This window comes from Rhinolophus hipposideros (genome assembly GCF_964194185.1).
Source record: "Rhinolophus hipposideros genome assembly, chromosome: 8".
In the NCBI taxonomy this organism is placed as follows: Eukaryota; Metazoa; Chordata; class Mammalia; order Chiroptera; family Rhinolophidae; genus Rhinolophus; species Rhinolophus hipposideros.
Genome location: NC_138054.1, coordinates 76,642,384 through 76,669,506, shown reverse-complemented (window position 1 = coordinate 76,669,506; position 27,123 = coordinate 76,642,384). Strand labels below are relative to the sequence as shown.

General features: G+C 40.3%; 1 protein-coding gene across 1 annotated transcript; it reads right to left on the bottom strand.

The window, feature by feature from the left end:
* Positions 1–934: 934 nt before the first annotated feature.
* Positions 935–16,930, bottom strand: RPA2 (replication protein A2). The gene is made up of 9 exons (XM_081056695.1): positions 16,619–16,930; positions 16,241–16,347; positions 11,195–11,296; positions 10,819–10,932; positions 7,811–7,885; positions 7,171–7,287; positions 3,048–3,155; positions 2,793–2,887; positions 935–1,659 (listed from the first exon to the last, which is right to left on the bottom strand). The coding sequence occupies exons 1-9, from the start codon at positions 16,629–16,631 to the stop codon at positions 1,575–1,577; spliced, it is 816 nt and encodes a 271-aa protein (XP_080912821.1). The 5' UTR covers positions 16,632–16,930; the 3' UTR covers positions 935–1,574.
* Positions 16,931–27,123: the final 10,193 nt, after the last annotated feature.

Here is a 27,123-nt window from a genome sequence, read left to right as displayed (position 1 = left end):
TTGTTGAATTAATGAATAAGTAGTTTTTAATTGCTGAATCCTCGAATTCAAAATCAAAGGAAAAGAAGACTTCCATGCAGAACCGCTGCTATTGCCTTGCCTATTGGAGGGCACTAGCCTGCTAACTAGAAAGGTAAGTAAGTCCACCACCCACACAAGTATTCTATCATGCATCCGAATTCAAATGTACATGACTTTTTGGCCTATTTTTGGCCCATTAGCCTTTATTTTAGGAAACAATCAAGAATAGAGGTACTTGCAAATAAACATATTGGTTGACTTTTAAACATCTGCATAGCTCCCAAGATGGGAATTTACCCTGCATGTATAGAAAATAACTGCCAGATAGTTGTTCACTGTTAGAAAGCAGGGGGTGGAGCATTCTCTACATAGCTGCTAGATCTCCTTTAGGAACATAGTTAAAGCAATTATAGAATTTTTATTTGCATGTTACAGCTCATTAACTTACCTCAGAATTAGTTTTCATTCAAGAAGTAGCTCACTTTTTGGAGTTGTCAAAAACATCTTTGACCTAGTCTCCCCTCCCACAAGAAACGAAGCTTAGTTGGCCAAACAAGACTCTGGCCTCTAGAGTCTCACCCTGAGGTCAGATGAGAGGTATTTAATTCAGTTATGTGATTATATACTGCTATAGAGTCAAGATTAAGGTCCACTTTATAAACCTTATTAATGACAATGCTTTACAAAACTTTAGGTTTTCTAACCAACCCGTAAGGAAATAACATTGTTCTCTTTTCATAAATGAAGAAATACGAAATGGAGGCTCTCAGAGCTGATGGAGCCTGCTTAAGATCCTAACTAAACACCCAGGAGAGCCAAGATTTCAAACCTAAGTCAAGCTATGCTATATTGTCTCAGATGATAAAGGAATAATTATACCACCTTAAAAAGAAAAAGAACATTTTCACAAGTTACTGCAATAATAGAACTGTTTTATTAAACGTATGGATGTATTATTTTGTACAAAACACGGTAACATTTCTTCCTCTTCTCTGCCCAAGGTCACCACTCTAGAACCTCATGTTTATAAAGCCACTTTTGGCAGCAGTTATGACATGGTGAAGGAAAAGTGCAATTCTGAAAGTAATACCACATAACCAAAATGGGGAACAAAAACAGACAGAGGTTAGCGGGTTTTCTGGCTAGCTGTCTGCTCATAGGCCTTAGTCCCACTTATCTTAACAGTTAGAAACATTTTCGGAATAGAGACTCCGAGTATTATTTAAGTAACACCACCCAACTCTCTTGGTAACATCCCCATTCCATTTCTATCTACCTGATAACCAGCTAATTTGTAACTTCTAAGAAATCTACTCGGGTTTACACCTGTCAGTTGCCTTCATCCCTTTGAGCTTCAAAAAAACAGAAGAGCAGTAAGTTTCAAAAGGATGTTAACTGAGACCTTTTATAGATAAAACCTACTTTCTAGAAGTCAATTGGCCACATATCTGCACAGCTGGAGACGACAGATTGTGTTGGAAAATATGTTGGGTACCCAATTAGATCCAGTTGGAATCAGTTGGAAAATATGTTGGGTACCCAATTAGATCCAGTTATTCTGCATCTGTGGATTTAAAATGATCATCATCCACAGTAGAATAGATGTGTCCCTCATTGCTTAGAAAATCCACAGCTTGCCTAGAAAGAAAGGAAAAAAAAGGCTCATTTTCAAACCAATGCAGAAGAAAGGAAACTGCCTTTTGGATATGGCCAAATATGTAAACTTCACTCATCCGTCCACCTTCCATCTTAGCTAAGAACTCACAGCCATTTGCTCACAGAAAGCTCTTGCAGGGAGATATGCCAGTAAAATCGCAAAACTGAGGTAATCCGTGGAGACAATGGCTATTAGGGTTGCCTTAGATCCTGCCCCCAAACTGTATAAGGGCAAGGAAATAGGGCCTCACTTGAACACCAGTCTAAGCAAATCAAAACAAGATCTAAAGCTGTAATCTAGCTGGCACTAAAATCTCCTAGTATAAAGAGCTGTTTTTAAAAGTTGCCCCTCCCCTCCCACCCACTGACCCTCTAGCTCCCCTTCTGCAAAGTAAAGCTACAAGAAGGAAAGGAAAGGTCTTTCCAGAAATGGGAAGAGACTTTCAAACCCTTCAAGGCCCTCAGGGTCAGTGTCAGTAACATATTTAGTGACAGTAACATGTAGTAGAGCAGCTACTCCATGACAGCCATTCTGTATCTCCTCATCACAGTAACTCTGAGATAGAAACCATTACCCTCACTTTATAGACCAGGGAATGGAATTAGACCTGAGCATTTCTTTTCTATCTAGGCCTAGAATGCCAAGTGATTTCTAACAACAAATAACTATCACCAGCACCATTAACAGTGTCTGATTAGCTCACTGGAACCAGGAAGCTGCTCGTCTAACATTATCAGGACAAGATGTTGGAAGGAATGTCTAATGGCTGCAGGTCCAGACAGCCTGATCCACGCATCACCCCAGTGGGGACACTAATGTAGGTGGGACTGCACACCTGAGGACATGCCAGGTCAGTTTTGGCTCAAAATTTTATCTCCTGCACATAGTGGGACCCAGTATTTGCTGAAAGAACAAATGAATGAGTGATGTGACAGGCGGCACCATCTCTGTGGGTCCTTCTAGTTTTCCCTGACTGAACAACTTCCCTTCTGCCATTAAGGTTGTAGTCAAAAGACAGCTTTTGTTTTTTAAAACTCACTTCTCATTCCCAGGAACGAGGTGAAATGGGTATGATTCTCGAGTCGTAGCTCATGCATGGAAACCACATACTCACTTGATTGAGGCTAGAGGCATGTGCTGGAGCTGGTTCTTGAGTTCATGAAAGTTCAATCCCTCAGGTCTCGGGCAAGCCTTAATCAAATTCAGCACCTGAAAATTTGAACCAGAAAGATTTTAGGAACTACTTCGAATCAGCTCCCCTATGTAAACCTAAGTCTCGTTATAAGAAGACAGCTTTAGAATCATTAAAAAGTAACACAACTTAGGATTGTCTGTGTTTTGCATTTCTGGAGCCACTCGGGTAGTTTACCTGGTTTTGAGCCATACTGAGGCCATTTACCGGCATGAGGCTATTCCCGCCAAAGTTCCCTGCTTCACCCATTCCTGGATTGCTGATAGATGCTCTTCCTGCTGAGGGCTGAATTAAAAAATAAGTTTACAACATTAGAAAAACTCATCAATTTAAACAAAGTCCTTCCTATTTTTTTAAGAGTTTGTTAATAAGTAGCTTACAAAAACAATTTAAGCAGAGTTTTCCCAATTACAAGTCTTTACAGAGGAAGGGAGAACTATTATCTAGTAAGTATTTCAAAGGAAGGTAATTTAATCCTCTGAAACACATCACATCAGAGAAAGGTCCCTTTTGGCTCCTTTTCTTTGTGATGTGAGGGGAACGAGAGGAAAACTAGCACTGGGGAGAAAATTACCTGGAGATTTGCTACAATGGTCCTTGGTGTTCAATCACTCAAAGCATTTATTGTTAACATCACCACATTTTTACCACCAATGTTTTTAAAAAATAATAGACTAAAATCACTGTTTTCATGTCCCTTCTCCTTAGTCACTCCTCAACTCCCCACTACACCTCTTAAACTGTTCTCAAGTCACCAATGCCTTTTCAACCAATGTACCTAACAGTCTCTTTCAGCCCTCAAAACACTTGACCGCTCAGAAGCGACGCTGCTGACGGCAGTCCTCTTCCCGGGCTTCTTGACACTTCCCTGTTCTGGTTCTCCACTTACCCCTCAAACTACGTCCTCTCAGTCTCCCTTATCAGCCTCTTCTTTTTCTGTCTCCCCAAAGACTGACAGTTTCCCAGGATTTCATTCCAGACCTCCCAGACCACAGATCTTTGTTCCCAGCCATCTGCCAGATACCTCCACCTGGGTATCTCACACTTCAAAATGAAATTCACTGCCTTCCTCCCCAAACCTGCTGCCCTGTGATATACTCCACTTCAGTGAGTAAACCCAAACCTGATCGTGCAGACCTCAGTCATCTGTGAGTCTCCATTCGCTCACCTTCCAGAATCTGTCACCACAGCCTTTTAATACAATCTCAGTGTTGCTCAAACCTCTTCCTTCCTGGTCTCCTGATCGGTACCTCAGAGGCTAGTCTCCCCTACTCCAATCAACCCTCTTCAATGTTACCAAGTAATAACTTCTGGTCATGTCACTCTTCTGTCTAAAAGCCGCTAGGTGGATCCCCGACCTGTGAAAATACTATAAAATTCCTAGACATTCAAGACCTACCACAACTAGACGGCAGAATCTGTATTTTACTCTTGCTCAATCCTTTTCAACACACTTTGCCCTCCTGCTGCACCTGAACTTCTTGTCATCCACAAACATGTCCCTGACCTGAACATTTGTTCCCTGTCTAGAATGCTTCTCCCCTCATCTGCCTGGTAAGCACTGTTCTCATCCTTCAACGCCCAACTTAACTGCCATTGCCTTCGTAAAGACTTCCCCGACATTTCCCAAGCCAAGTTAAGTCACGATCCTCCATCTTGGCTCTCACAACATTCTCACAGCAGCTATCACTGTTTGCATGTCACTTTTGTCACCTTCCCTCACAAGTCCCTTCATCTTTGCAGTCCTGGTGGACAGTATGTGCTCAATGTTTAATCTATTGAACTGAATAAATAAGGATGACAGATCAGATATTAAGTACCCATAACAAATACAGGAGCACTGCAGAGGCTCATTAGGAGAAATCCCATCCAGTCAGGAGATTCATTCATTCAACAAATGTTGATTACATGTCTACTGCTTTGAGGAAATAATCGTTAATAAAAGTCAGTCATGCTCCCTTGTTTTCAAGCTAGCTACCTCCACATTGCCTGCTGGTTTGCCTGCTGGTGAAATGGAAATCTTACATTTTACGATGCGGTAATACTGAACTGAAAGCTATTTCTTACCCGGTTATCTGAAATGACCTCATGCATGTTTTAGGACTTGGTTTAGGTATAACCTCCACCAGGGGGTCTTTCTTGATGTCCAGGACAGGATAGGAAACCCTTCTCTGTGGGTCCATGGCACCTGCACTTGCCACTTCTCACTGCTTAAGTGCTTTGAACCCCCAGTATAAATACAAACTTTTTGAGGGAAAGGACTGTTTTATTTACTCAATTGTTTATACCTCCAGTTTTCACTCCCTAATCACCCATTCTTACTTTAAAACCATTTGTATCATATAACATTTGATACATACGCGTATGTGTTATGAAGTATAGTAATAAAATACCCAAAACTCTCTACCCAATGCCATTCTCTTTAACCCACTTTCCCCCTATCCTCTACTGCAGCCTCTCTTTTGAAAACTCATGTTTCCAAATTTGACAGCAGACTTCTTTCTATCATCTTACTTGACTTCTAGGTGGATTTCTACAATTGATCTCCACTCCCTCCTTCTTAAAATATTCTTTTCAGGATGTTCAACAGAATCACATTTCCTGGCTTTCCTCCTGCCAAACTGGCAACTTCTCTGACTTTCACTGGCTCCTGTTTTGCTTCCAGATTTCTAAAGGTTAGTGTCCTAGAGCGCAAGTCTCTGACCTCTTAACTCCCTAGTTGTCTCATCTCATCTGAGGCTTTAACTGTCACTTATACACCAATGACTTCCAAAGTTCTATCTCTCATCCTGACTTTTCCCTTGAGTCCCAGCCTTATCTGTTCAACCATCCATTCTGTTCTCCACTTGGATATTTAACTAGCATCTCATACTTGGTAAATCCCAAACAGCACTCTGGATTTTACCCTTCAAACTTGCTAGCTTCATCTAGTTGCTCAAGCACAAACCTAGGAATCATTTTTGAAACCTCTCTTTTCTTTATATCCTATATCTAACCCTTCAGTAAGTCCTGTCAGCTTTACCTTCAAACAATATCAAAACACAACCAGTTCTTATCCCAGCTGCTGTTCCCATTCCCCTGAATTATTTCTGTTGCTATTCTTGGTGCCTCGTAGTCTATTCTCCATACAGCAGCCCAGTCAGCTTTTATAAAGGTAAATCAGACCATGTTATTCCCTAGACAAAACCTTCTAAAGGTCTGGAATTGGAGTCAAATAATCCTTCCTATGGCCTACAAAGCCCTACATGCCCTGGGTCCTGCTTCCTTGCCTATATCCAACTGTTCTCCCTGTCATTCCAGACAGTTTGGCCTTCTTGCTGGTCTCAGACATGCCAAGCTTATCCCAGTCTCATGGCTTCTGACTTTCTATTCTCTCTGCTTGGAATGTTTTCCACCTATCTATATTGTACTATTCTTATTCCTTCCATCACTCTCTTCTACTCTGCTTTTATTTCAGCACAATTACATCTAAAATTACGTATTTGTTTTGCTGTTTATTGCCCATTTCTCTCAAAAATTGAAGTTCGAGGACAGACACTTTTCCCATCTCATTAAATGCTGTATTCCAAGGGCCTAGAATAATGACTGGCACCCACTAGGCTAAGTAAGTTATTTTTTAAATTAAAGAATGAATTTATCTCTGTATCTCCAGTGCTTAGCTAAGTGCTTGGCACAGAGTAGGATGAAACAGCATCCTTAATGGATCGCCAGTCGTCTAGTCTTTCCTACTGTAACCAATCCTCCATCTTGCTACCAGAATCATCTAAGGACATTCTAATACCAGAATCAACAAAAGACTTTTGTGTGGTCCTAGATGGACTTACCCAGTTGAATTCATACAACACAAAACAATGCTGACAGATTTCAATATGAAGTAAGAAATATCATTTCAGGGACAAAATAATGGTGCATAAATTTTAACTATTTAGCCAATAGGCTGGAGGGAAGCAGCAAAAGTCTGTCCTTGTTGGTGTTTTTCTCTGAATATGGACCAATAATCCTGGTTATCCTGACCTAAGAGCTCAGCCTATAATTATGTGTCTACTCTATAAGGTTGTCTTAGGCCCCAGCCATCCAAGGCAGTGGGGTCTCAGGAACCAGTAATTCTGAGCGGAACACGAGCGCTTCATCTGGAATGAAGTAACATGGCAAAGTATACTTCATGGAGAAAATGTTTTAAGTCCTGAGTGATACCTTTATTCTGGCTCAACCTTCAAAATGTCAAGTAAGTCAAAGCCAGAGTACAGAAGCTCTCTATGCTCTTCAGGGAAGAAAAAACCATGAGAGTAAAGCTGCTCACCTGGCTGTTAGCTTTGCTCAGTATCATGTGTGCATTCACTACTTCCAGAATATGTGCAGTGAACTCATTCATGTCCTCCAGGGGCATGATTTTAAAGGCAACCAGGCTTTTTTTGTTCTAGTAAGGTAAAGAGAAAAATGTGAATTAAAAGATGAGCACATTGAAGTCAATTTCAGGCCAAAACATTCTGGTTCTTTTCTTGGTTACAATATTTTGCTAATACAGGAAAAATGAGTTATATACTTAAATTTTTTAACTCAAGGTTAATCCAAATATAGTCAATAAAATATAACCAAAAAACTCAAACTAGCTCAGGATGTTCAGTGACTTGCCTAAGGTTACACAACAAAGCAGTCTAGTATCATGACTCTAAATCCAGTACCCAGGTCCCGCCCACATATACCTAATGGATGCCACAGATGGCAGTTGCAGTTGGAGATCCTGTTATTTCTCTACCATTCTGCTGGTTTTATATTAAGGTAAAAACCCATCATTTCCTTTTGGAGAATAATGAAATAACTTCAGGTTAACTCTCATCAAACATGGAAACTTAAGTTTCAGTTTTAAGTATCCTAAACTCAGGCATGAATTGAGAAACTGCTTCGTGCAAATACATTTTGTCATTTTTTTCTGATTTTACCTGAAAAGATCTCAGATGGCCGGCCACTTTCACATATGTTTCTGGAGGAACCACGGTGTTTTCACCACTGGCATCCTAACAGATAAAATACAAACATATTACTAAGGTTTTAGTGATGTTGGTGAAAACTTCTTTAAAATTTCTAAATTATGTACAAAAAGAGAAAGTTATAAAGTGAGAGAGGTAAAGGATCCTAATATGGCACTAACTAGTTTATTCTACTTTTAGAATTTACTTTTTTATAGAATCAGGAATTAAAATAAAAATATCTCTAAAGGTAATTTCCAGTTCCAAAGTTGTTTTATGGACATCATACGAAAGCAAATAATTACGACAATCTCATTCAATGCACACAACTTTCTGCTAGACATACTTATCAGCACAGTAGTTCTACTTGCAGGAATTAAAAGAAATAATTAAGAACATGCATTAAGATTTAGCTTTAAAAGTATTCATCATAGCATAGAATATAATACTAAAAAATATTTAAAAACCTAAATATCCAATAATATGTACTCATTCATACAATGTAGAATTCTATTTATTGTCTGGGAAGACAAGTTGTGACATGTGGAAAAAAGCTGATTTCTCATGTGGGGGAAAATATACACCAAAATGTTAACAATGGTTAACTCGGATGATTAAAGTGATTTTAATATTCCATTTGGAGTTTTTTTTTGCTATGTACATATTTTTTATAAGAAAAAATATATAAGCTGAGCCTTAAAGTATTTTCTGATTATAAAATACATGATTATAAAAAACTAGAAGATATATTATTTAAAAATAAAAAATACCCCAATTCCCATCACCTGGAAATCAACTATTTTTTTTGCATTGTACTTCACCTACCTATTATTTTACATAGCTGAATCTATACCAGATAAAACACCCAAATTAACATTAAATATAGTAAAAAAAATTTATCTCACTAAGACCAAAGAAATACAAGTAAAAATGAGAAAATTCTCATTAACAAGGCTGTATTTTTAAACTATCAAACTAAAATTTAAGATTCATAAAAACCCACTGTTAGAAAGGGTGTGGAGAGCTAACTGGGCACTTTCATGCACTAATGAAGTATGTAAATTGGTACCTTTATGGAAAGGAAAAAAAAAAGTAAATATGATTCAAAAAAGTAAAAATATATAAAATGTATTATTTCTTTCAGAAAAATCTAGTTTTAAAATTTCATCTTAAGATTACCTCATAATTATGAAGAGATGCACAAAGATACTCGTTGGGACACTGTCTATAATAGCAAATGATTGGAAACAAGCTAAATGTTCCCCAACTGGGTCTACTGTTAAGAGATGATGTATCCTTATGATGGAATAGGCAGTTGCTAAAAATGATGTATTTATTGACACTGTAATCAGTGAAATCAGTTCCACAACAGTCTTGAATGAAAAGAGCAAATTACAGAGCAGCTGCCTATCATTATCCTTTATATACAAGGAAAATTGTAAGCATTCATCTAATGCATAGTGGATAAGCAGAGAGAAATGTCTGAAAGGGTATTTACCAAAATGTGTTATAACAGTTGTCATCTCTGGGATGTGGGATTTCAGATGATTTTTAAATGTTTTATATTATAGTAAGCATGGTACATTTTTTATGAGCATGCAGTATTAGGCATCTTTAGTATCTACCTCCCCACTGAATGGGCAGGGACTGTGTTTCATTCTTTGTATACCTGGAACCAAGCGGTTTGGTTCAGAATCTTATTCCAACAGTGACTACTGAATAAATTATCCTGTATTTTTCTGAGAAGCAAAAATTAAAGAACACATAACCATAGATGACTTGTGATTTTTGAAGTGAAAATAGCATACCAGTTGTTTATCCAAATTTTCTATAATGTATTTTATTTCTTTCTATAATGTATTTTAAACAACATAAAAAACTCAAGAGGGCTTCTGCCAATTAAAAAATAAAAAGTACAAAGAGAATTTATTTTCTTTCAGTCTATTTTCTCCATATACATGTTACTTTGCAAAAAATGGGGTCATACTGTGCATACTATTGTGTAACATACTCTCTTCCTCTCAATAATTTATGGTCAACACTTCTTTGTGACAACATAAACATTTCTATATCATTTATTCTATAAATATACCATGGTTTAATTAGTAACACCCTATTGCCAGCATTTTGAATTTAGTTTTACTTTCATTATAAACAATGCTATGATCAACATTCTTACAACTGAATTATTGCACATGTATTTAGTTCCTTACTGTAAATCTCTAGCAGTGGTGTGCGAAGTCAACATTTTTATGATGGATGATTTTGATCATCAGCTGATTTTTGAGAAAGGTTAAACCAATTTATACTTATACCATCAGAGTAGGATAATATCCACTTCCCCAAATCGAGACATATCATTCAACAAATTAAATGTGTATTAAGTGCTAGAAGCAGTGCTAACTACGGTTCTTATGAGAAGTGGCCACTGCTGTTCTATTTTTTTCTTTGCTAATTTAGTAAGTTAAAAATGGCATCTTAATTTTATTCAACCTGCTTTTGTTATTGTTGCTGCAATTTAGAGTTCATCTATTATGAATTATCTGTACATCTTATTTGCCCATGCTTCTAAGGTGCAGTTGCTTTTTGAGATTTTTGTTGTTTTATAAGAGCTTTTCACTAATTACAAATTTTAAATGTTTGTAATATGTTGCAAAAAATTTTCCCCTTTATTTAAGTATTTACTCAGGGCCCACTATGTAACTGGAACTGTTCTAGGTGCTGGGAATACAGTGCCAACATAAAAATCCTTGTTCTGAGTTTATATTCTAGTGCTTCCTGTCCCTTTTAACTTTGTTTATAGTATTTTGGAAAGTTTAGGTTTTAAACTTCTGTGAAGTCAAATGTATTAACGTTTCATTTCAAGGTTATTGCTTATGTATTATTTTTATAAGGACTTTTAAAGACTAAAAAAGTCACCATCTCTGAAGTCCCAAAGTAACCCCACCCTAATTCAAAATTCAAAATCCCACACAGCTTACATCTGTGTCGACCCACTGGCGAACATCCATGGGTGCCGCTGTCATGTCATCTATTTTGTAAACAATGTTGGTTGGAGCCTTCTCTGCATGTCTGATTATCCCCACAATAGTGACCTAGATCAGAAGAAAAAAAAAGTTTGGTTTTCTTCTACACCAAAGCAACATTTATGTTTGTTTATTTATTTAAGTTGCAGGTGTACAAAACAATGTAATAGTTCGACACTTACACCCCTCACAAAGAAATAGCCCCTCTCCCCCAATCTACTACCCCTCTGATTGTGAACATAGCTGTAACATTTATGTACTTTTAAATGAAGTAATTTTTATTTCATTCTTCGTGTGATTAAGTGACTCTTCCACAAATTATTTTCCATACCTGTGAAATCTCAACATTCCCAATTCTGAACACTTCATCAATCAGAGTGGCAGAAAGAAGCTGAGATATGGTACAGGGCACAATGTGATGGGCTCGGGATCTCTGAAAGAGTATGCATAAATTCAATTAAGAAAACAGTAACTACCATTCATTTAACACGTGCCATGTGCAACATTGGATCTACAGAACAAACCTCATTACCCTTGCTTCTTAGATGGAAACCAAGGTCATATAGCTAACAAATGCCACACTTTAGAATTCAAACCCAGGTATGTTTGACTCCAAAGCTCCTGAAGAATGGGCAAGTTTGTGGGTTTTTTTTTAATTTTTTTTTTTTTTTTAAGATTTGATTGGGGAAGGGGAACAGGACTTTATTGGGGAACAGTGTGTACTTCCAGAACTTTTTTCCAAGTCACATTGTTGTCCTTTCAATCTTAGTTGTGGAGGGTGCCATTCAGCTTCAAGTTGTTGTCCTTTCAGTCTTAGTTGTGGAGGGCGCAGCTCAGCAACAGGTCCAGTTGCCATTGCTAGATGCAGGGGGCGCAGTCCACCATCCCTTGTAGGAGTTGAACCGGCAACCTTGTGGTTGAGAGCCCACTGGCCCATGTGGGAATTGAACTGGCAGCCTTCGGAGTTAGGAGCACGGAGCTCCAACTGCCTGAGCCAATGGGCCGGCCCCAAGTTTGTATTGTAATAGAGATTCACCAAAACGAGTAGACCAGAGTGGAGACAGCATAAGGAATGGCCTGATTTCTGAACAAAACTTTAAGAGGAAACTCCAGCTTTAGGATGAAGGCAAACTGAAACTGGCTATTTGTCACTGATGAGATGAGCTGGTATTTGAACGGCCAGTGGAGACAGAACGTTGGAGTTATTCTAAATCTCATTAAAAAATGTAACAAAAAGTTAGAGGTATAACTTCCTTTAGGATAGATGTTCTGACAATTGGCTGGAAGTCCTAGGGAAAATGGGATAAGGGCTTGGCCACACTAGACATCTTTTTTTTTTTTAACTGAAATTTATTGGGGTAACAATGGTTGGTAAAATTACACAGGTTTCAAGTGTACAATTCTGTAATACATCACCTATATATCACATTGTGTGTTTGCCACCCAGAGTCAGTTCTCCTTCCATCACCACGTATTTGACCCCCTTTACCCTTTTCTATTATACTACCCCCCCACCTCCTTGAAACCACTGAACTATTGACTGTGTCTGAGTTTTCTTTATTTGTCTTGTTCCTTTGTTGCTTTCAGTTTTATATCCCACATAGCAGTGAAGTCATATGGTTCTCGACTTTTTCTGTCTCACTTATTTCACTTAGCATAATATTCTCAACACGCTAGACATCTTAAAAGGAAGGGGCAGAATATGATGGACAGAAGAATGTCTGGTGAGGACACTCAAATCCCAGGCTGCAGCAGTCAAACAACAGTGTAAACTCTTCTTTTTGCCTATAACTGGGTAGGGGTTGTCTGGGTGACATAAAGATGAGTACAGTTTGCCCTTAACACACTCCTAAACTAGGGGAGGTAAAAATATAAACAACAAACTTGACATTGATACATTATAGAATGAAAAGCGCTACCTGGGCTATCAGAGATATTTATCGGTGATTTTGAGAAGAGGGAGCATTTAGACTAGACCTTGAGGCAGAAACAATTTGACAGTGAAAAAAGTGGCCGAGGAATAAGCATTACAGACTGAGGCAAATATACACCCCCACAGACTAATAGAGAGACTATATACAAGACAGGAAAAGCATGGTCAATTAAAGATTAGAGTTCTTCTTGTCAGAAATCAATGGGAAGTAACCCAATAATTGTTCTACCTACTACAAGACCGAACGTAGTAGACTCTTAGCCTTCATGGAATTAGCAGTTGCAGCTTTGCCCTGAAGGCCCATGACACTAACATTTCACCTTGCTGAAGCATAATTTTGAATAGTGAGTATTTGTAGGATGGTAGAAAACAAGCCCAGCCAACCACCAGAACACATGCCACAATAGGAGGCAGCCAAGCTTGAAGGTTAAGATTATGGCTCTACCACACAGGAGCAGTGTGCTTTTGGTTACGTTTCTCAACTCATCTGTAACTCGGTTTCATCTATAAAACTAGGAATGATAAAATCACTATGAAAAATGAAATGTATGGTGCAGTACCTGGAATACTACCTGGTACATCACATATACTCAATAAATGTTGGCAATTATGTGAGCTATTGTTCCTCACTCTTTATATCTGCAATAGCTTTTAATAAGGATGTGAAGGAATCGACTATATTTTTCAATTTAACTTTATGGTACTTTATAGGTGAAGTTATATGCTATATTAGTACTTATAGATTTAATTTAAAATTTGCTAAAATCCCAGATTTAGCTCTCACAATCTATATTTTGTTTTCATCTATCACAACTGAGATTTTTATTGTATATTCAGCATAAGAAAGCTAAGAACCACGATGGTAATAGCAGCAAGAACATGGGCTTTGGAGCCAGACAGTGCTATAGACCTGTGTTCAAACCCCAGCTTCACAGCCCAGGACATACCATCACCTACCTCCTCCGTAAAATGAGGATATCTACCTTTCAAGTTATAAATGAAACATATACATAAAAGTGCTAATACCAATCTACATAGGTGCAAAAAATATTATTACTCCTCAGGTAAAAAAGTTACAGATGGGTAATCATTGAGGTGTCAGTAATATCTTCAAATTCATCTCAAGTTACAGTTATTTGTTTTTTTAATGAGCATCTATTATGTGCCAGGAACCGACTGAAAAGAGCTCCCGGTTTGTTCCAAAGAGATTCACAGAGAGTGTGCCGGCCCAGGTTACATTTAATTTTTAAAAAATTATTTTGTAGCTATGAACCACAGGCTACTCTGAAGTACTGTAGGAGACCACCATTTTTATAGGTAAAACATCAGAAATTTCAGAGGGTTCAAATATAACAGGTTTATAGTCAGTAGGAAACATAGGATGTTTATCTTTTACTGTGCAAAAAAACCTAGATTTTAAACACAGAAAGACCTGAGTTTGAGTCTCCAGCTTATAACCATCATCATTCCCTGAAAAGCTGTCTTAGTACATAGCTCAAGCTAGGGGTCCTGAGATAAAAATTCTAACAAATGGAATGAAGAAAAATAGTGAAGCTTAAGAGAAAATGATGAGAATTATCTATCTTCTGTTCTCATTTTCACAGCCTCAAAGAAGATTATAGTCTCCTCTGGTCTTCCCAGGAAAAAGAAAGCTACAACAGAGAAGCAGCTGCTTACCAGATTTCGGATTTGCTCAGTGTCCTATGTACACTGTCTGGTTCCAGTTGCTTACTATGTAAGCTTAGGGAATCTCAATCTCCCTGAGCTTCTCTGTTGTACAATGGAGTAAACAATAAATACCTCATTGGGTTATATGAAATAATTTATATGAAAAGTATAAAGCAATATGCAAATGCATGAGAATTATCAATGGATTCTTTCCCAACTATATCTACCCCTGAATTAACAATTTAGGTAAAAGCTTATCAACCTGTACACAAAACACAGAACCTGGTAATACTGAATCTTAACACATCAGAATGACACCTAAAGAGAAGCCAAATTAACCCTGTATTTAAAGAATGAAATCCACAGTTGTTAATTGCAAACTATTTTCTGAAAGAGTAAATAGGGCTGGTCTGGTGGCTCAGGTGGTTGGAGTGCCCTGCTCCAAATGCCAAGATCACCAGTTTAATTCCTACACGGGACAGCGAGCTGCGCCCTCTACAGCTAAGATTGTGAACAACAGCTTTGCCTGGAGACAGCTCTCCCTGCAGCTGGGTTGCTGAGAGCAGCCAGAGGTGGGTGTAAGCTGCTGTGGGCTACTGTGTGCTGCCATGAGCAGCCAGTGGCCAGCATGAGTGGCCAACAGCCAGTGTGAGTAACTGGCGGCCAATGAGAGCTGCTGTGAGCAGCTGATCGACAACTGGCGACCGACTGCCTCAGGCTGGGGAGTGCAAGGCTCATAATACCAGCATGGGCCAGGGAGCTGTGTCCTTCACAACTAGACCTAGAAACAATGGCTTGAACCGGAGTGTGGGGCGGGGGAGGCGAAAAGAAGGGGGGGGGGGAAGAGTCAATAACAAGCATTTGGACAGCTTTTTACAGATCACTTTCTTTTACATTAGCTTATTTACCAATTCTCAGAACCACCCTGTGACATAAGTAATACTAGTACCATCATCAGATGGAAAAAACCGAGGACCAACAAAACCAAGTGTTCATGTTGCTGCACTAAACTCACACTGCCAGTTAAAAGGCAAAGGTGATTCCTGACATTATGTATTCTGGCTCCAATGCTCAGGTTCACCTCTGGCTCCCGCACCTCCCCCAACTCTGACCCCCCAGCTCTCACTGCTAAACGGTTGCGATTCTCCTCCTCCACCGGACTCATCATTACTATTCCACATCCTGGTCACAAATAGTACCCAGCACCGTTTATTGAAAGGGACTTGGGGCAAGCACTTTATGTATAATATTAAGTCTCACAACAGCCTCGTGAGGCATGTATTATCAATCTCCTGTGGTAGATGCAAAACTGACTTCCAAGGAAGTTAAGAAATTTGTCCACCAACGATACCGTGCAAGTAGGGGTAGCGAGCATGGATCTATATACTTGACTTCAAAGACCATGCTCTTTGCACCACATTAAATCACCTCACTACGTTTAATTAAAAAACGACTTTGGAAAACACAGAACATACACTAGGCTATAAACACAAGTTCAGTTTTTCCACAAGACGGATTCATTAGCTATCTTGACAAAATTTCAAAATAAAGCCAAGGAAACAATAGTGGATGCAGCATTAGGGGAGATTCCTTTCTCAAACTTACAGCACTGAATTATAAGACTCGAAAAGACAGTGATAGAGAGTTATCCAATCAGCTCAGGTTTAATGCCTTTCCTTCGCCGCAGAAACGTTCTCACATGGATGAGTGATGAGCTTTAGATAAAATATTTAGATAAAATTTATTTAGATAAAATAAAATACTCTTTCAACTTACTGATTTCTTTTCAGCCTGAGAAGGTGTCGGCGAGCCAAAGCCCCCGGGGGACTGTGTGTAGCCGCCGGCTCCCCCAAAGGTAGAGCTGCCATAGCTTTCATATCCACCTGGTTTGAAATAACAGTCGTATTAGTATCTGGGCTGCTTTCCGAGCTCCTGAAAAACCCACAGGTCCCCTGAGACCTCACTCCCCGCACCCCAAACAGTCCCAGCATCTTCCTAATCTTCCCGACCACCTTTCCCTGGCCCCCAAACGGCCCCACCTCTGGCTCCAGCACCTCCCCCAACTCTCCTTCCTCCCGCCGCCACATGCCTCTCCGACCCCCCAGCCCTCTTTGCTAAATTGTTGCGATTCTCATCCTCCGCCCCACTCATTACTGTTCCACATCATGGTCACAATTCCTTCCAAAGAGGCCCAGAAAGCTCAGGTCGGCTGGGTTCGCCGGGCGCCTCAGAACCTTACTGCGGCCCCAGCGCTGTATCTACTTTTCGCTGGCGCCACAGACTCCTTCCCGCGAATGGCGGAGCCAATCAGTGTCCAGAAGTCTTCTTGCTTCAGCCAATCAAAGCTCGCGAATCTTACGCTTTTTCCGTTCTTCGCTGGCCATGTTACTGAATGCACGCACTCCGCTCCCAGTAGGGCCAGAAGCCTTCACGGCCATGTTGACTAAGGGCAAAACACTTTGCTCAAGCGGAAGCGGGGATCCTTGAGATGCTGATGGGGCGGTATCTCAAAAAAGCAACCAATCCAATAATACTTCCGCATCTCAGGACCGTATAATCCCACCCCCATCAATAAGCGGCATCTTACGTCCCTTGATTCGGAGGTTTCCCGCCAAATTTTCACGACGCCTTGGTCTAAAACGTTATAGTACAATTCCTGCTTCGATGTCTCCGCCTGGCGGTCGCCCGGGATTTGCGCATACGGGTAACTCACAGTACTACGTAGTCTCGCAGCACCTCGTGGGATGGTTTATTCTTTAACGTAAAGAGTCAAGTTCACTTCTTGTATTGCCACCCCGTGGCCCTGATTCTTCCCAGTGAAGGTATAAGAAATCTACATTCTTTTCCCCACGATGGCCTTTCTAAAACTGAGGACTGGGTTCATCCCACGTGTCCTCACTCTAATCTAGCTCCAAATCCTGGGTTGCTTCCACTATTCTTCATATAATGCTGTTGTGTTCCTCCTATAGAGGGTAGAACATGTCCGTCAGTTCCTTGCTGTAAATACTAATAGGTTGTTAGACATACTCTTCTCATTTATTTAAAATTATTTGATGTCTCTTTTGTTCTAAGCTCTGTACTGGCCAATGGTTAAGGTAGACAGGGTCCCTGGGCTTCTGGACTGTTTTATTTTTTATTTATTAAAACTTCAGTCACTGTCTTAAGCATCTTATATTTATTAACTCAGTCCTGTGAAGTAGGTTAGTGTATTGTCCCCATTTTACAGTGAAGGAAACTGAGGTACAGGGCGTCTAAGTTTTGGGAGCCTGCATTCAAGCCCAGGAAGTCTGATTTGGTCAACTAGTATCGTCATTATACCTTCTTGAACATCCTCGACAAACTCAGATGACAACTGGGGTCAGGCAGGAAAACTGCTAATGTAGTGGGTTGGATAATAGACGACAATTAAAAAAAATTTTTTTTTTCTCCACAGTAAGAAAAACAACCACACAAGCATAATGGTAAATAGCAACTGACATAAAGACTATGGATCTAGTGTTGCCAGATCATCTATTTGTTTTAGCAGATGTCAGAAATTTGAATTTTTGTGTAAAATTTTCTGTGTTTTTAAACAAATCAAACTATTAAAAAAACATTATGTAGGCCAAAGAAAAGATACCTGCGGGCCAGATGTTACTTTGTAAATTCTGTAAGCCTCCAAATCATCGCTGAGGAATAAAGCCTGAGGCATACCAAAATGACATTATTATATTAAGCCTAAGGTGAATGAAACTTACATACTCTGACAAGTAAGAGCATATTTATGATATATAGGATAAAATATTTGAAATTAAGATTATTCTGGGAAATTTAAGATGTGTATTCACTTGAGTCAATTGGCCTTATTTGGGGTTCAACCAGCTATAAATTCAACTGTGAAGACCATACATTTAAAAATAAAATTAAATTAAAATGTCTTAAAGTATAACAGAATACAAACCATCAAAATAAGATTTTTGCACATTTTTTCAAGAGCTTGAAGATCTGATAAATTGAGGGTTCAGTTCTCAATCAGTGCTAAAATAATTGGTATTTACTCGTGTGTGTGTTAGTGAATTCATCTCTTGAGGTTTAGTTTTGTCAAGTTGCAAGCTTCCTGTTGCATAGCAATTTCCAAGAAGTCTTCCATTTCCCTCTTTAGGTAGGCTACGATCAGGGAAATTCACAGCAAGACTGAGAAGTGGAGAAAGCACCCTTTAAAAACAATCTGGTGGGGCGGACGGGTGGCTCAGTTGGTTAAAGCATGAGTTCTAGGCTACGGGGCTGCTGGTTCGATTCTCACATGGGCCAGCAAACTGCGCCTTTCGCAACTAGAATGAAGTCAATAAGCTGCCGCTCAGCTCCTTTGGTGGCCAGATAGCTCGGTTGGGGTGCGGGCTCTCAATCACAAGGTTGCCGGTTCGACTCCCACAAGGGATAGTAGGCTGCCTCCCTGCAACTAACAACAGCAACTGGACCTGGAGCTGAGCTGCGCCCTCCACAACTAAGATGGAAAGGACAACTGCTTGACTTGGAAAAGTCCTGGAAGTACACACTGTTCCCCAATAAAGCCCTGTTAAAAACAAAAAAACCAAAAAACCAATCTGGTAACACACCCATTAGGATGGCCACAATTACATAGAAATAGAAAACACCAGGTTGTCTCTTGCTAGGAGGCAACCTCTGCTCTGCTTATGGAGTAGATCTTTATTGAATAAATAAAGATACTTTTGTTTAAAAAAAAATAGATAACAGCAAATATTGGTGAGGATGTGGAGAAATTGGAACCCTGTGCACTGTTAGAATGTAAAATGGTGCAGCAGCTCTGGAAAACACTATGGAAATTCCTCAAACAATAGAAATAGAATCATCATATGGTCCAGAGGCATATACACCAAAGATGAAAACAGGGACTCAAAATAGATGCTTGTATACCCACGTTCATGGCAGCTTTATTCAAAATATACGCTTATACACCCGTGTTCGTGGCAGAATTAGACAAAAGGTGGCAGCAACCCAAGTATCCATGGACACATAAATAGATAAACACAATGTGGCATGGACATACAATGGAATTATTCAGCCATAAAAAAGAAGGAAATTCTGATACATGCTACAATATGGATAAGCCTTGAATATATGCGAAATGAAATAAGCCAGTCATAAGAGGACAAATATTATATGATTCCATTTATATGAGGTACCTTAAAATAGTCAAATTTACAGGGACAGAAAGGAGAACAGTGGTTGCCAGATGCTGGAGAGAGGGAGGGAGTTATTGTTTAATGGGCACAGAGTTTCTGTTTGGGAAGAGACAGTTCTGGAGAAAGATAGTGGTCGTGGTTGGCCAAAAACATGAATGTAGCTAATGCCACTGAACTGTACACTTAAAAATGGTTAAAATGTATGGTGATGGAAGGAGAACTGACTCTGGGTGGTGAACACACAATGGGATTTATAGATGATGTAATACAGAATTGTACACCTGAAATCTACATAATTTTACTAACAATTGTCACCCTAATAAATTTTTAAAAAATAAAAATAAATGGTTAAAATGGTAAATGTTATGTTATTTGTATTTTAACACAATTAAAAAAAATTTTAACCACTTTGGTATTTACTCAGCACATGCCAGAATGCATTATCTGTGCTATATGCTTAATATACATTATCTCCCAAAGTTTTTGACTGCCATTTTAACCTCCAAGGTCAATTTGCCTCCACTTTATAAACACACATTTTAATCAGAACTGTCCCAACATTGATGAAATTTCATTTATATTGGATTCGCTATTCAATTTTTTTGTACAGTGAGAGTTAGCCATTTCTAATTTTTCCCATTTTAAATTTTGCTGAAATCATCTTTATGTAGATCAATCTTTTCCTGGGAAAACTATACAATGAGGGTTTAATTCATCACCCAAATTTGATCCATACTAATTGTTACTGATTTTTCACATCTGCCACTGTAGTTTTATGGATCCTCATTATTTCTATGAAGTACAATTTGATTCGGGATTTTTTTGCAGTTTTCAATGTTATATATAAAATGTGGTTTTCCAAATTGTTTTTTGTCTAAGAATTTTACTGGGTAGAGTAGCAATTTTCAGCTTTATATTGTACTGATTTTATTTTTCTAGTAATAATTATGAATTGGATAATACTGATAGAATTATTTTAATATCAGAGAGGTTTTTATATGTGGCAGAACACCCACAATTATTTGTTTAATGCTCAGTTTATTAAACTTATAGCTAATAAAACTTGAAATCAATCTTTTTGGTATTTAAACATTGTTTACAAACTTTATTAAATATCTTTAAAATTTTAAACTGCAATTAAAGTTTTAGTATGGCCAATTCTTATGAATACTTCAAATATCTTAAGGAACAGACAAAACACAAAAATTATAGTTTTTTGTGAAGCTAATGACTTTTAAGATTCAGGGCCCCTCACTTTCCCAGCATCTTCCAAGGCCCCTTCTATTGTCTAGATGCATATTTATTTTTATACTTTACTTTGCATTCTTTTTCTTAAATAGGGCCACATAAATTGTATAAGCTTCAGGCTCCACAAAATCTGGAGCCTTCTGTCCCTGCCTCCATGGATCATGGCTTTATTTATTTTGTTATCGTCTTAGGGGTTCTGTGATATTATTTTTATTCTTTTCTGGGTTTTCAAAAATCTGATCAGACTGAAAAGAAAAAGGAATGTCATCTTAGTTCACTTGACGTTATTGGATCTGGGTCTTCAATCCATTGATTTTTGGTCAGGACTCAAGACTTGATTGTGTGGTCCAAGGGGACTGTCACCAGGCCACAGATTACCAGGCTGAACTTTCCTTTTGTAATGTTTGTAAGACTTTTTAAGTCACACATTTCTCATAGGTTTTAATTTTTTGCAACCTAATGTCTTTCCTCAAAGTCATGGGCTTTCGGTATCACTTGTCAGCATTATATAACCTGTTGTCCTGTTGGATATATTGACGGGAACTTTTGCAAGTTCGAAAATACGTTATTTTGTTATATTCATAGGGTCACCTGAAGGTTTCACTTCCTAGAAGAGGAGGAATAGAATCTGTGGAGTTAACAGGACTCTAGGATGGTTGGCTAATTAGTTCTTGGAGCCCCCTGTTGTCCTTACCTTCCACTTGGTTACTGTGTGTGAGCAGCCCAGCCCATTAGCCCTTCTTTTTCTACCCACAGTTCCCCTGGCCCGGGACTATTTGACTTCTCACAGGTCTGTGAGTTGCTTCCTTACCCAGGTGGGAACAAGTATGTATGTATACTTTGTAAAAAGACATCTAATCAATCAAAGAAGCAAAGCACCTGTATGTTAACATTACTTACTAAAACCAAAAAAAAAGTTAAACGTCCTGTAAAGTCACCATTCTTGTGTGTTTCAACTACCTTTCTGTGCTTTTTCTATTTGGATTGTCATCATTAACTCATGACCTTGCACAGATTCTACTTGTTCCAATAACCATAACAATGACAACAATAAAATAATTATCATGCTATTATCGATGTTGCAGTTGGCCAGTGAGAGATTGGTTCCTTTGTCCTATCAGCACTACTGATGTTTTTTTGAAGATTTTATTGGGGAAGGGGAACAGGACTTTATTGGGGAACAGTGTGTACTTCCAGGCCTTTTGTTTTTTTTTTCCAAGTCAAGTTGTTGTCCTTTCGATCTTAGTTGTGGAGGGTGCCATTCAACTTCAAGTTGTTGTCCCTTCAGTCTTAGTTGTGGAGGGTGCAGCTCAGCTCCAGGTCCAGTTGCCGTTTTCTAGTTGCAGGGGGCGTAGCCCACCATCCCTTGCGGGAGTTGAACCGGCAACCTTGTGGTTGAGAGGACGCACTCCAACCAACTGAGCCATCCAGGAGCTCAGCGGCAGCTCAGCTCAAGGTGCCCTGTTCAATCTTAGTTGCAGGTGTCGCTGCCCACCATCCCTTGCGGGACTCGAGGAATTGAACTGGCAACCCCATGGTGGAGAGCCCACTGGCCCATGTGGGAATCGAACCGGTAGACTTTGGAGTTAGGAGCACAGAGCTCCAACCTCCTGAGCCACCGGGCGGCCCTGCTGATGTTTTTTAAAGCCTTCTGGCTTCCTGGTAACGTGAGGACGTTCGACTCCCATCGGCTTTGTTTTTTTTCTTTTCCTAAGACTTGAATTCAGTGCCCTTCCTTCGGAGAACGATACACATGAGCCTCTGAGAGTTGTCCGTGGGCAGGGCCCTGCTGCTCTTCGAGCTTTCTTAGTAGTCACTCAGCAAGGAAAACATTTATTTTTTAAGGTTAGGAGTTTACATTTATTTTTCCAATTGAACAGCATGTTGCTATACCTTACATTTGTTACACTGACAGGTAAATTGTGGATAGTGTTTTGAATACGTTGGAGCAAAGGGCATTCGATTGGTAAAGACATAGATAGGATCTGGGCATGCCTCCAGGTCAAGAGGGCAGGATCGAAAGTCCTGCTTTATTCACTTCATCTTCACAACAAACAAATGAGGTAAGCACTATTGTCATCCCATTTTCCAGATGAGGGAACCAAGCTTCCCAACCTTTTCCGATTCATAGGCACATGTAGAAAATAATGCTTGTATGGCACACTGAATTAAACACATGAGGCTGACGGGAGCCAAAGGTGCAGGGTGAGCACTGGAATCAGTTTGCCCAGGACTTTCCCAGTTTTAAAATTGAAAGTCCTTTGTCCTGGGCACCCCTCCAGTCCCAGTGAAACCAAGGTTCGTCACCTTTCAGAGGGGTCAGATTGGGGTCTCTGGCTGCCTAAGCCCAGCCTGCCTGACTGAGTTATGGATGAATATTTCCTTGCTCCTGTAACCTTTCAGCGATGTACCAGTGTGCCTGGCCATTAATGGTGAGACTGAGTAATGAGTCTGAGGTCACAGAGCTGGTAAAGAGAGGACTCCAACCGAAGCCAGCTCAATGTGACCCCGGAACCCAGCGCTTAACTGTGATGTGTTGTCCTTCCTTCCCTGTGTCTCTTTTTGCCCATCTCCTCACCCGTGTCAGCACATCTTTACTCCCAAATACTCAGTACTTTGGTGCTGTTGTCCCATCAAACTAACAGAGATAGTAATAAGGGCTTATATATATTCACTTTTCTCAAAAATATTTACGATTATGAAGAGTTCCCCAGGAAGAGAGAAGGTGCCTGGGAGGACAGATGGTAAGAGAGATACCCCACAAAGAGGTGACACTGCCCAATCTGGACCTCATGCTAAGAACTCTGGACTTTTCCCCACAGCCATGGGAATCCACTGAAGGTTTGGGAGCAGGCAAGTTACATGATCACTTCCAGAGTGAGGGGGTGTGGACAGGCCAGGGACTGCCCAAGCCAGGAGACAGGGTGATCTGTCAGGATGCTGGAGGAACAATCAAGGCTGCGTGGGCCTGGACCAAGGCAGAGGGAGTGGGAAAGAGGCACAAAGAAAGCAGAAGTCAAAGGAAAGCGGAAGGTTGAAGATGTCTTTGTTCATTTTTTATTCATCCTATCAGTTTTGTTTACTCCACCTACACTTGTTTAACAAATATATTTAGTGCCTATTAATTGCCAAGAGCTACACTAATTCTGAACTGACTCTAGTTTTGAATCTGGATGACAAAGAGAAATAGGAGTTCCTGAATTCAAAAGCAGAAGCAGACTTCTTCAGTTCATATGTCGCCATGCTGAGTTTGTCATTGTGGCCAGCTTCAGATTTTCTCTCTGGGATCTTTAAGGATCAACCATTAAAAACAGCCCAGCTAAGAGAAGACACAGATTACGTGGTATAATTTGAGGCTTCTCAGGTTTCATCACTACATATTCATTCTTTTGGAGCAGTCACTGCTGCTGCAAATGGAAAATTCAAGTAATTATTCTAAGATCTTTTCACTCCCTTGCTCCAAAGCTTTCAGTGGTTCCCCATGAACCATAGGAAAAAGTTCAAGGTCCTTAGAATTGCTTCCAAACTGGCACTAGCACAGTTATAATTTTACATTTATCTGTATGAATCTTACTAAAGCCTATTTCTCTCACTAAACTCTATTTTTGTTCACCATTGTATTGCCAGCACCTGGCACAGTAACTGGCCCACAGAGGTCGCTTCATAAATATTTGTTAAATGAATACGTGAATGAACGAAAGCAAAACATCAATGTGTCTTCGCCTTAGAGTGACTGGACTAGATGTCGACATTCATGGATTCTGTTGTGGCCCCATTCATGACCTTCTTGGACTAAGCCCTCTGTGGCCGTGAACCCCAAGCCAACCATAGCTGCAGCCTGGCTTCCCAGAGGCTCTGAGGCCAGGAATGGACAAAGGTCACGAGCACTTGAGGGCTGCCCCCCACACTGCCCCGTGCTTTGCTACCAGGGGGTTTGTTTCATATGCACTGCTCAGGTGACAGGACTGAAAGAGCTACAGCAAAATCATGAAGAATGCTGGCCTCTTACAGCTTTTATACAAAACGCTTTTCTCTAAGAGTGTGGGGATTGTCTGGAGATTATAATTGCCACGAGTCGAAGAAATGCTGTGGGCAATTTGAAGAGGGACTGTTTTGTACTTAAGGAGCCAAAGTCCCAACCATTCAGATTTCTCTGCCTCACCTCTTCCAGTAAACCCAGCACAGATGGGTCCAGAAGGTCAGGCTGGGCCCAGGAAGAAGCCACTGTCATTTAGGTAGTAAGCTCCTGGCAGAGGGCTGAGTGGGGGCTGAAATCCGCCCCCAACTCCACTATGAGCCCCCGATGTGTCTATCTGGGATGGAGGCACCTTTTTCTAATTCACACAAAGGCCTAGAGGCGTGCCTTTTTCTACTTGCACAGACGTAACTTACGTGTTAGTGGTGGTGATGATGATGGTGATGGTGATGAGGGCCTTCTAGGGACACTGACCAAAAGGCTGAGGTATTTAAAAGAAGCCACCACATCCAGCCAAAAGCTGAGTGGGACTCTAGCACCCCTCGATGGGTATACAAGGAACATCTAAACCATTTCAGAACTCGACCCCTTGTTCCAATTTCTAGTCTAGTTGATGTAGGTGATGTTGGATCTGCCAGCAGTTTCTGAGTGTGGGCCAGGATCGTGTCTCGTGAAGCCGAAGAATGAAAACATGGACCAGGGAGAGGCAAAAAGGTTTTAAAAAGAGGATAGTTTATTAGAGGCAGGAGAAGAGGTTGCAGTTCCCGAGCGGGAGGGGATCCCGAATGGGGGGTGCCCGTGACTGAGGCAAAAGCTCTTATTTTTATACCTTTCCTTGCCTGTTTGGGGAAGGGGAGCTGTTTGGAGAAGGGAACTGTTTGAAGAAGGGAACTGGCGCCTTCTAATGAAATTCGTCTGCCAGGTTTGTTCTGCTTCCCCATCCTAAAGGAATCAGCAAAGTAACCCACTCTTATCTATCAGATCTGCTCCATTTGTCAGGCCAAAAGGAATTTTATGATTAATCTCAAGGCCTTGTTACATTATGTCCTGGAGCAAAGGAGTGATTTCAAAACCTGAAGTTTTAGGATATGGCTGTCTTTCCTTTATTCCACCAGGGACCCCCCTATCTACCTAGCAGTCGTACTAACTAACCTATCTCATGGTCATTGCCAACTCCCTGCTCAATCCTTGGGGAGCCGCCTGCCCTAGACTCCTGGCCTGCCCTCCTTCCTCACCAGTCCCCTGGGTTACCCAAACGTACCTCGATGTGCCCTAGATACCATCCAGTGGTTATGAATCAGGCCATAGGCTCTGGTGCAAGAAAAGTTACACTGCCTTGTTTTCATTAAATCAACACCACTTGGTCTCTGAGCCCTTTTCCCTCTGCCCTGGCAGAACATTCAGTTTTGGTGGTTATTCTGAGGCCTTTCTCCTCCTTGGGGTGACCTGGGGCCCTGAATGCAGACAGGGCTTTAGTGTTTGGTTGGGTGTGGGCCCTGTTATATATATATATATATATATATATATATATATATATATATATATATATATATATATATATATATATATATATTCAGTTAAATATATTCCTCAGCTAAACTTGTACAGTTCTGAGGGCCTGGAGCTTCTGCTGCAAATCTGACCCTGGGGGCTTTGCTGGGCTGGGAGCCTTGTAGATTTGTCTGTGAACTGTTATTCTCTTTTGCTGAATGCACTGTGAGCTCCATGAGAGCAGAGACTTTTTTTTTTGGTTTTTTGTTCCCCACTGTGTCCCCAAAGCCCAGAAGCTAACCCATATCCAACATTGATTGAATCTAAGTAAATGTCTAAGGACTTCATGTGTGTACACCTGCTCCCTCCTGGAGACAGCTGGGACATGTTTGGAACCGAGCAACCTCCGTCTGCTGTCCTGGCTGGACCAGTCTTTGCTTATAGAGACTTCTACTGTCCCCTCCACTATCCCCTCTTGGAGATCAGGGGACAAAAGCCTGGAGTGGCTGTCTTCTACCTGGCCACATCTTTCCCCAAGGAAAGGGACCTTTGCTACCTGCTTAGAACAAGGTTTTCAAAAAGAAATACAGCAAGAACAGATTAACATCTCAACCAATGCCCCGGTCTATTTAATTCGTCCCTACTACTAGTTACTAATTCCCTGTTGTAGACCCTCCCCACTTTTCAGCAGGCCTTCTCTGCCCCAGCCTCCTTCCTGGTCTCCCCCCAAATCCATCTTCCAAGCAGTCAGTTTCATCTTT

Coding starts and splice junctions, on each gene's coding strand:
- RPA2 (XM_081056695.1), bottom strand. Junction 7,886..10,818: donor GCCAGTGGGTCGACACAGAT/GTAAGCTGTGTG, acceptor TTTATCTGTTAG/GATGCCAGTGGTGAAAACAC. Junction 3,156..7,170: donor TGAGCAAAGCTAACAGCCAG/GTGAGCAGCTTT, acceptor TTTTTAATTCAG/CCCTCAGCAGGAAGAGCATC.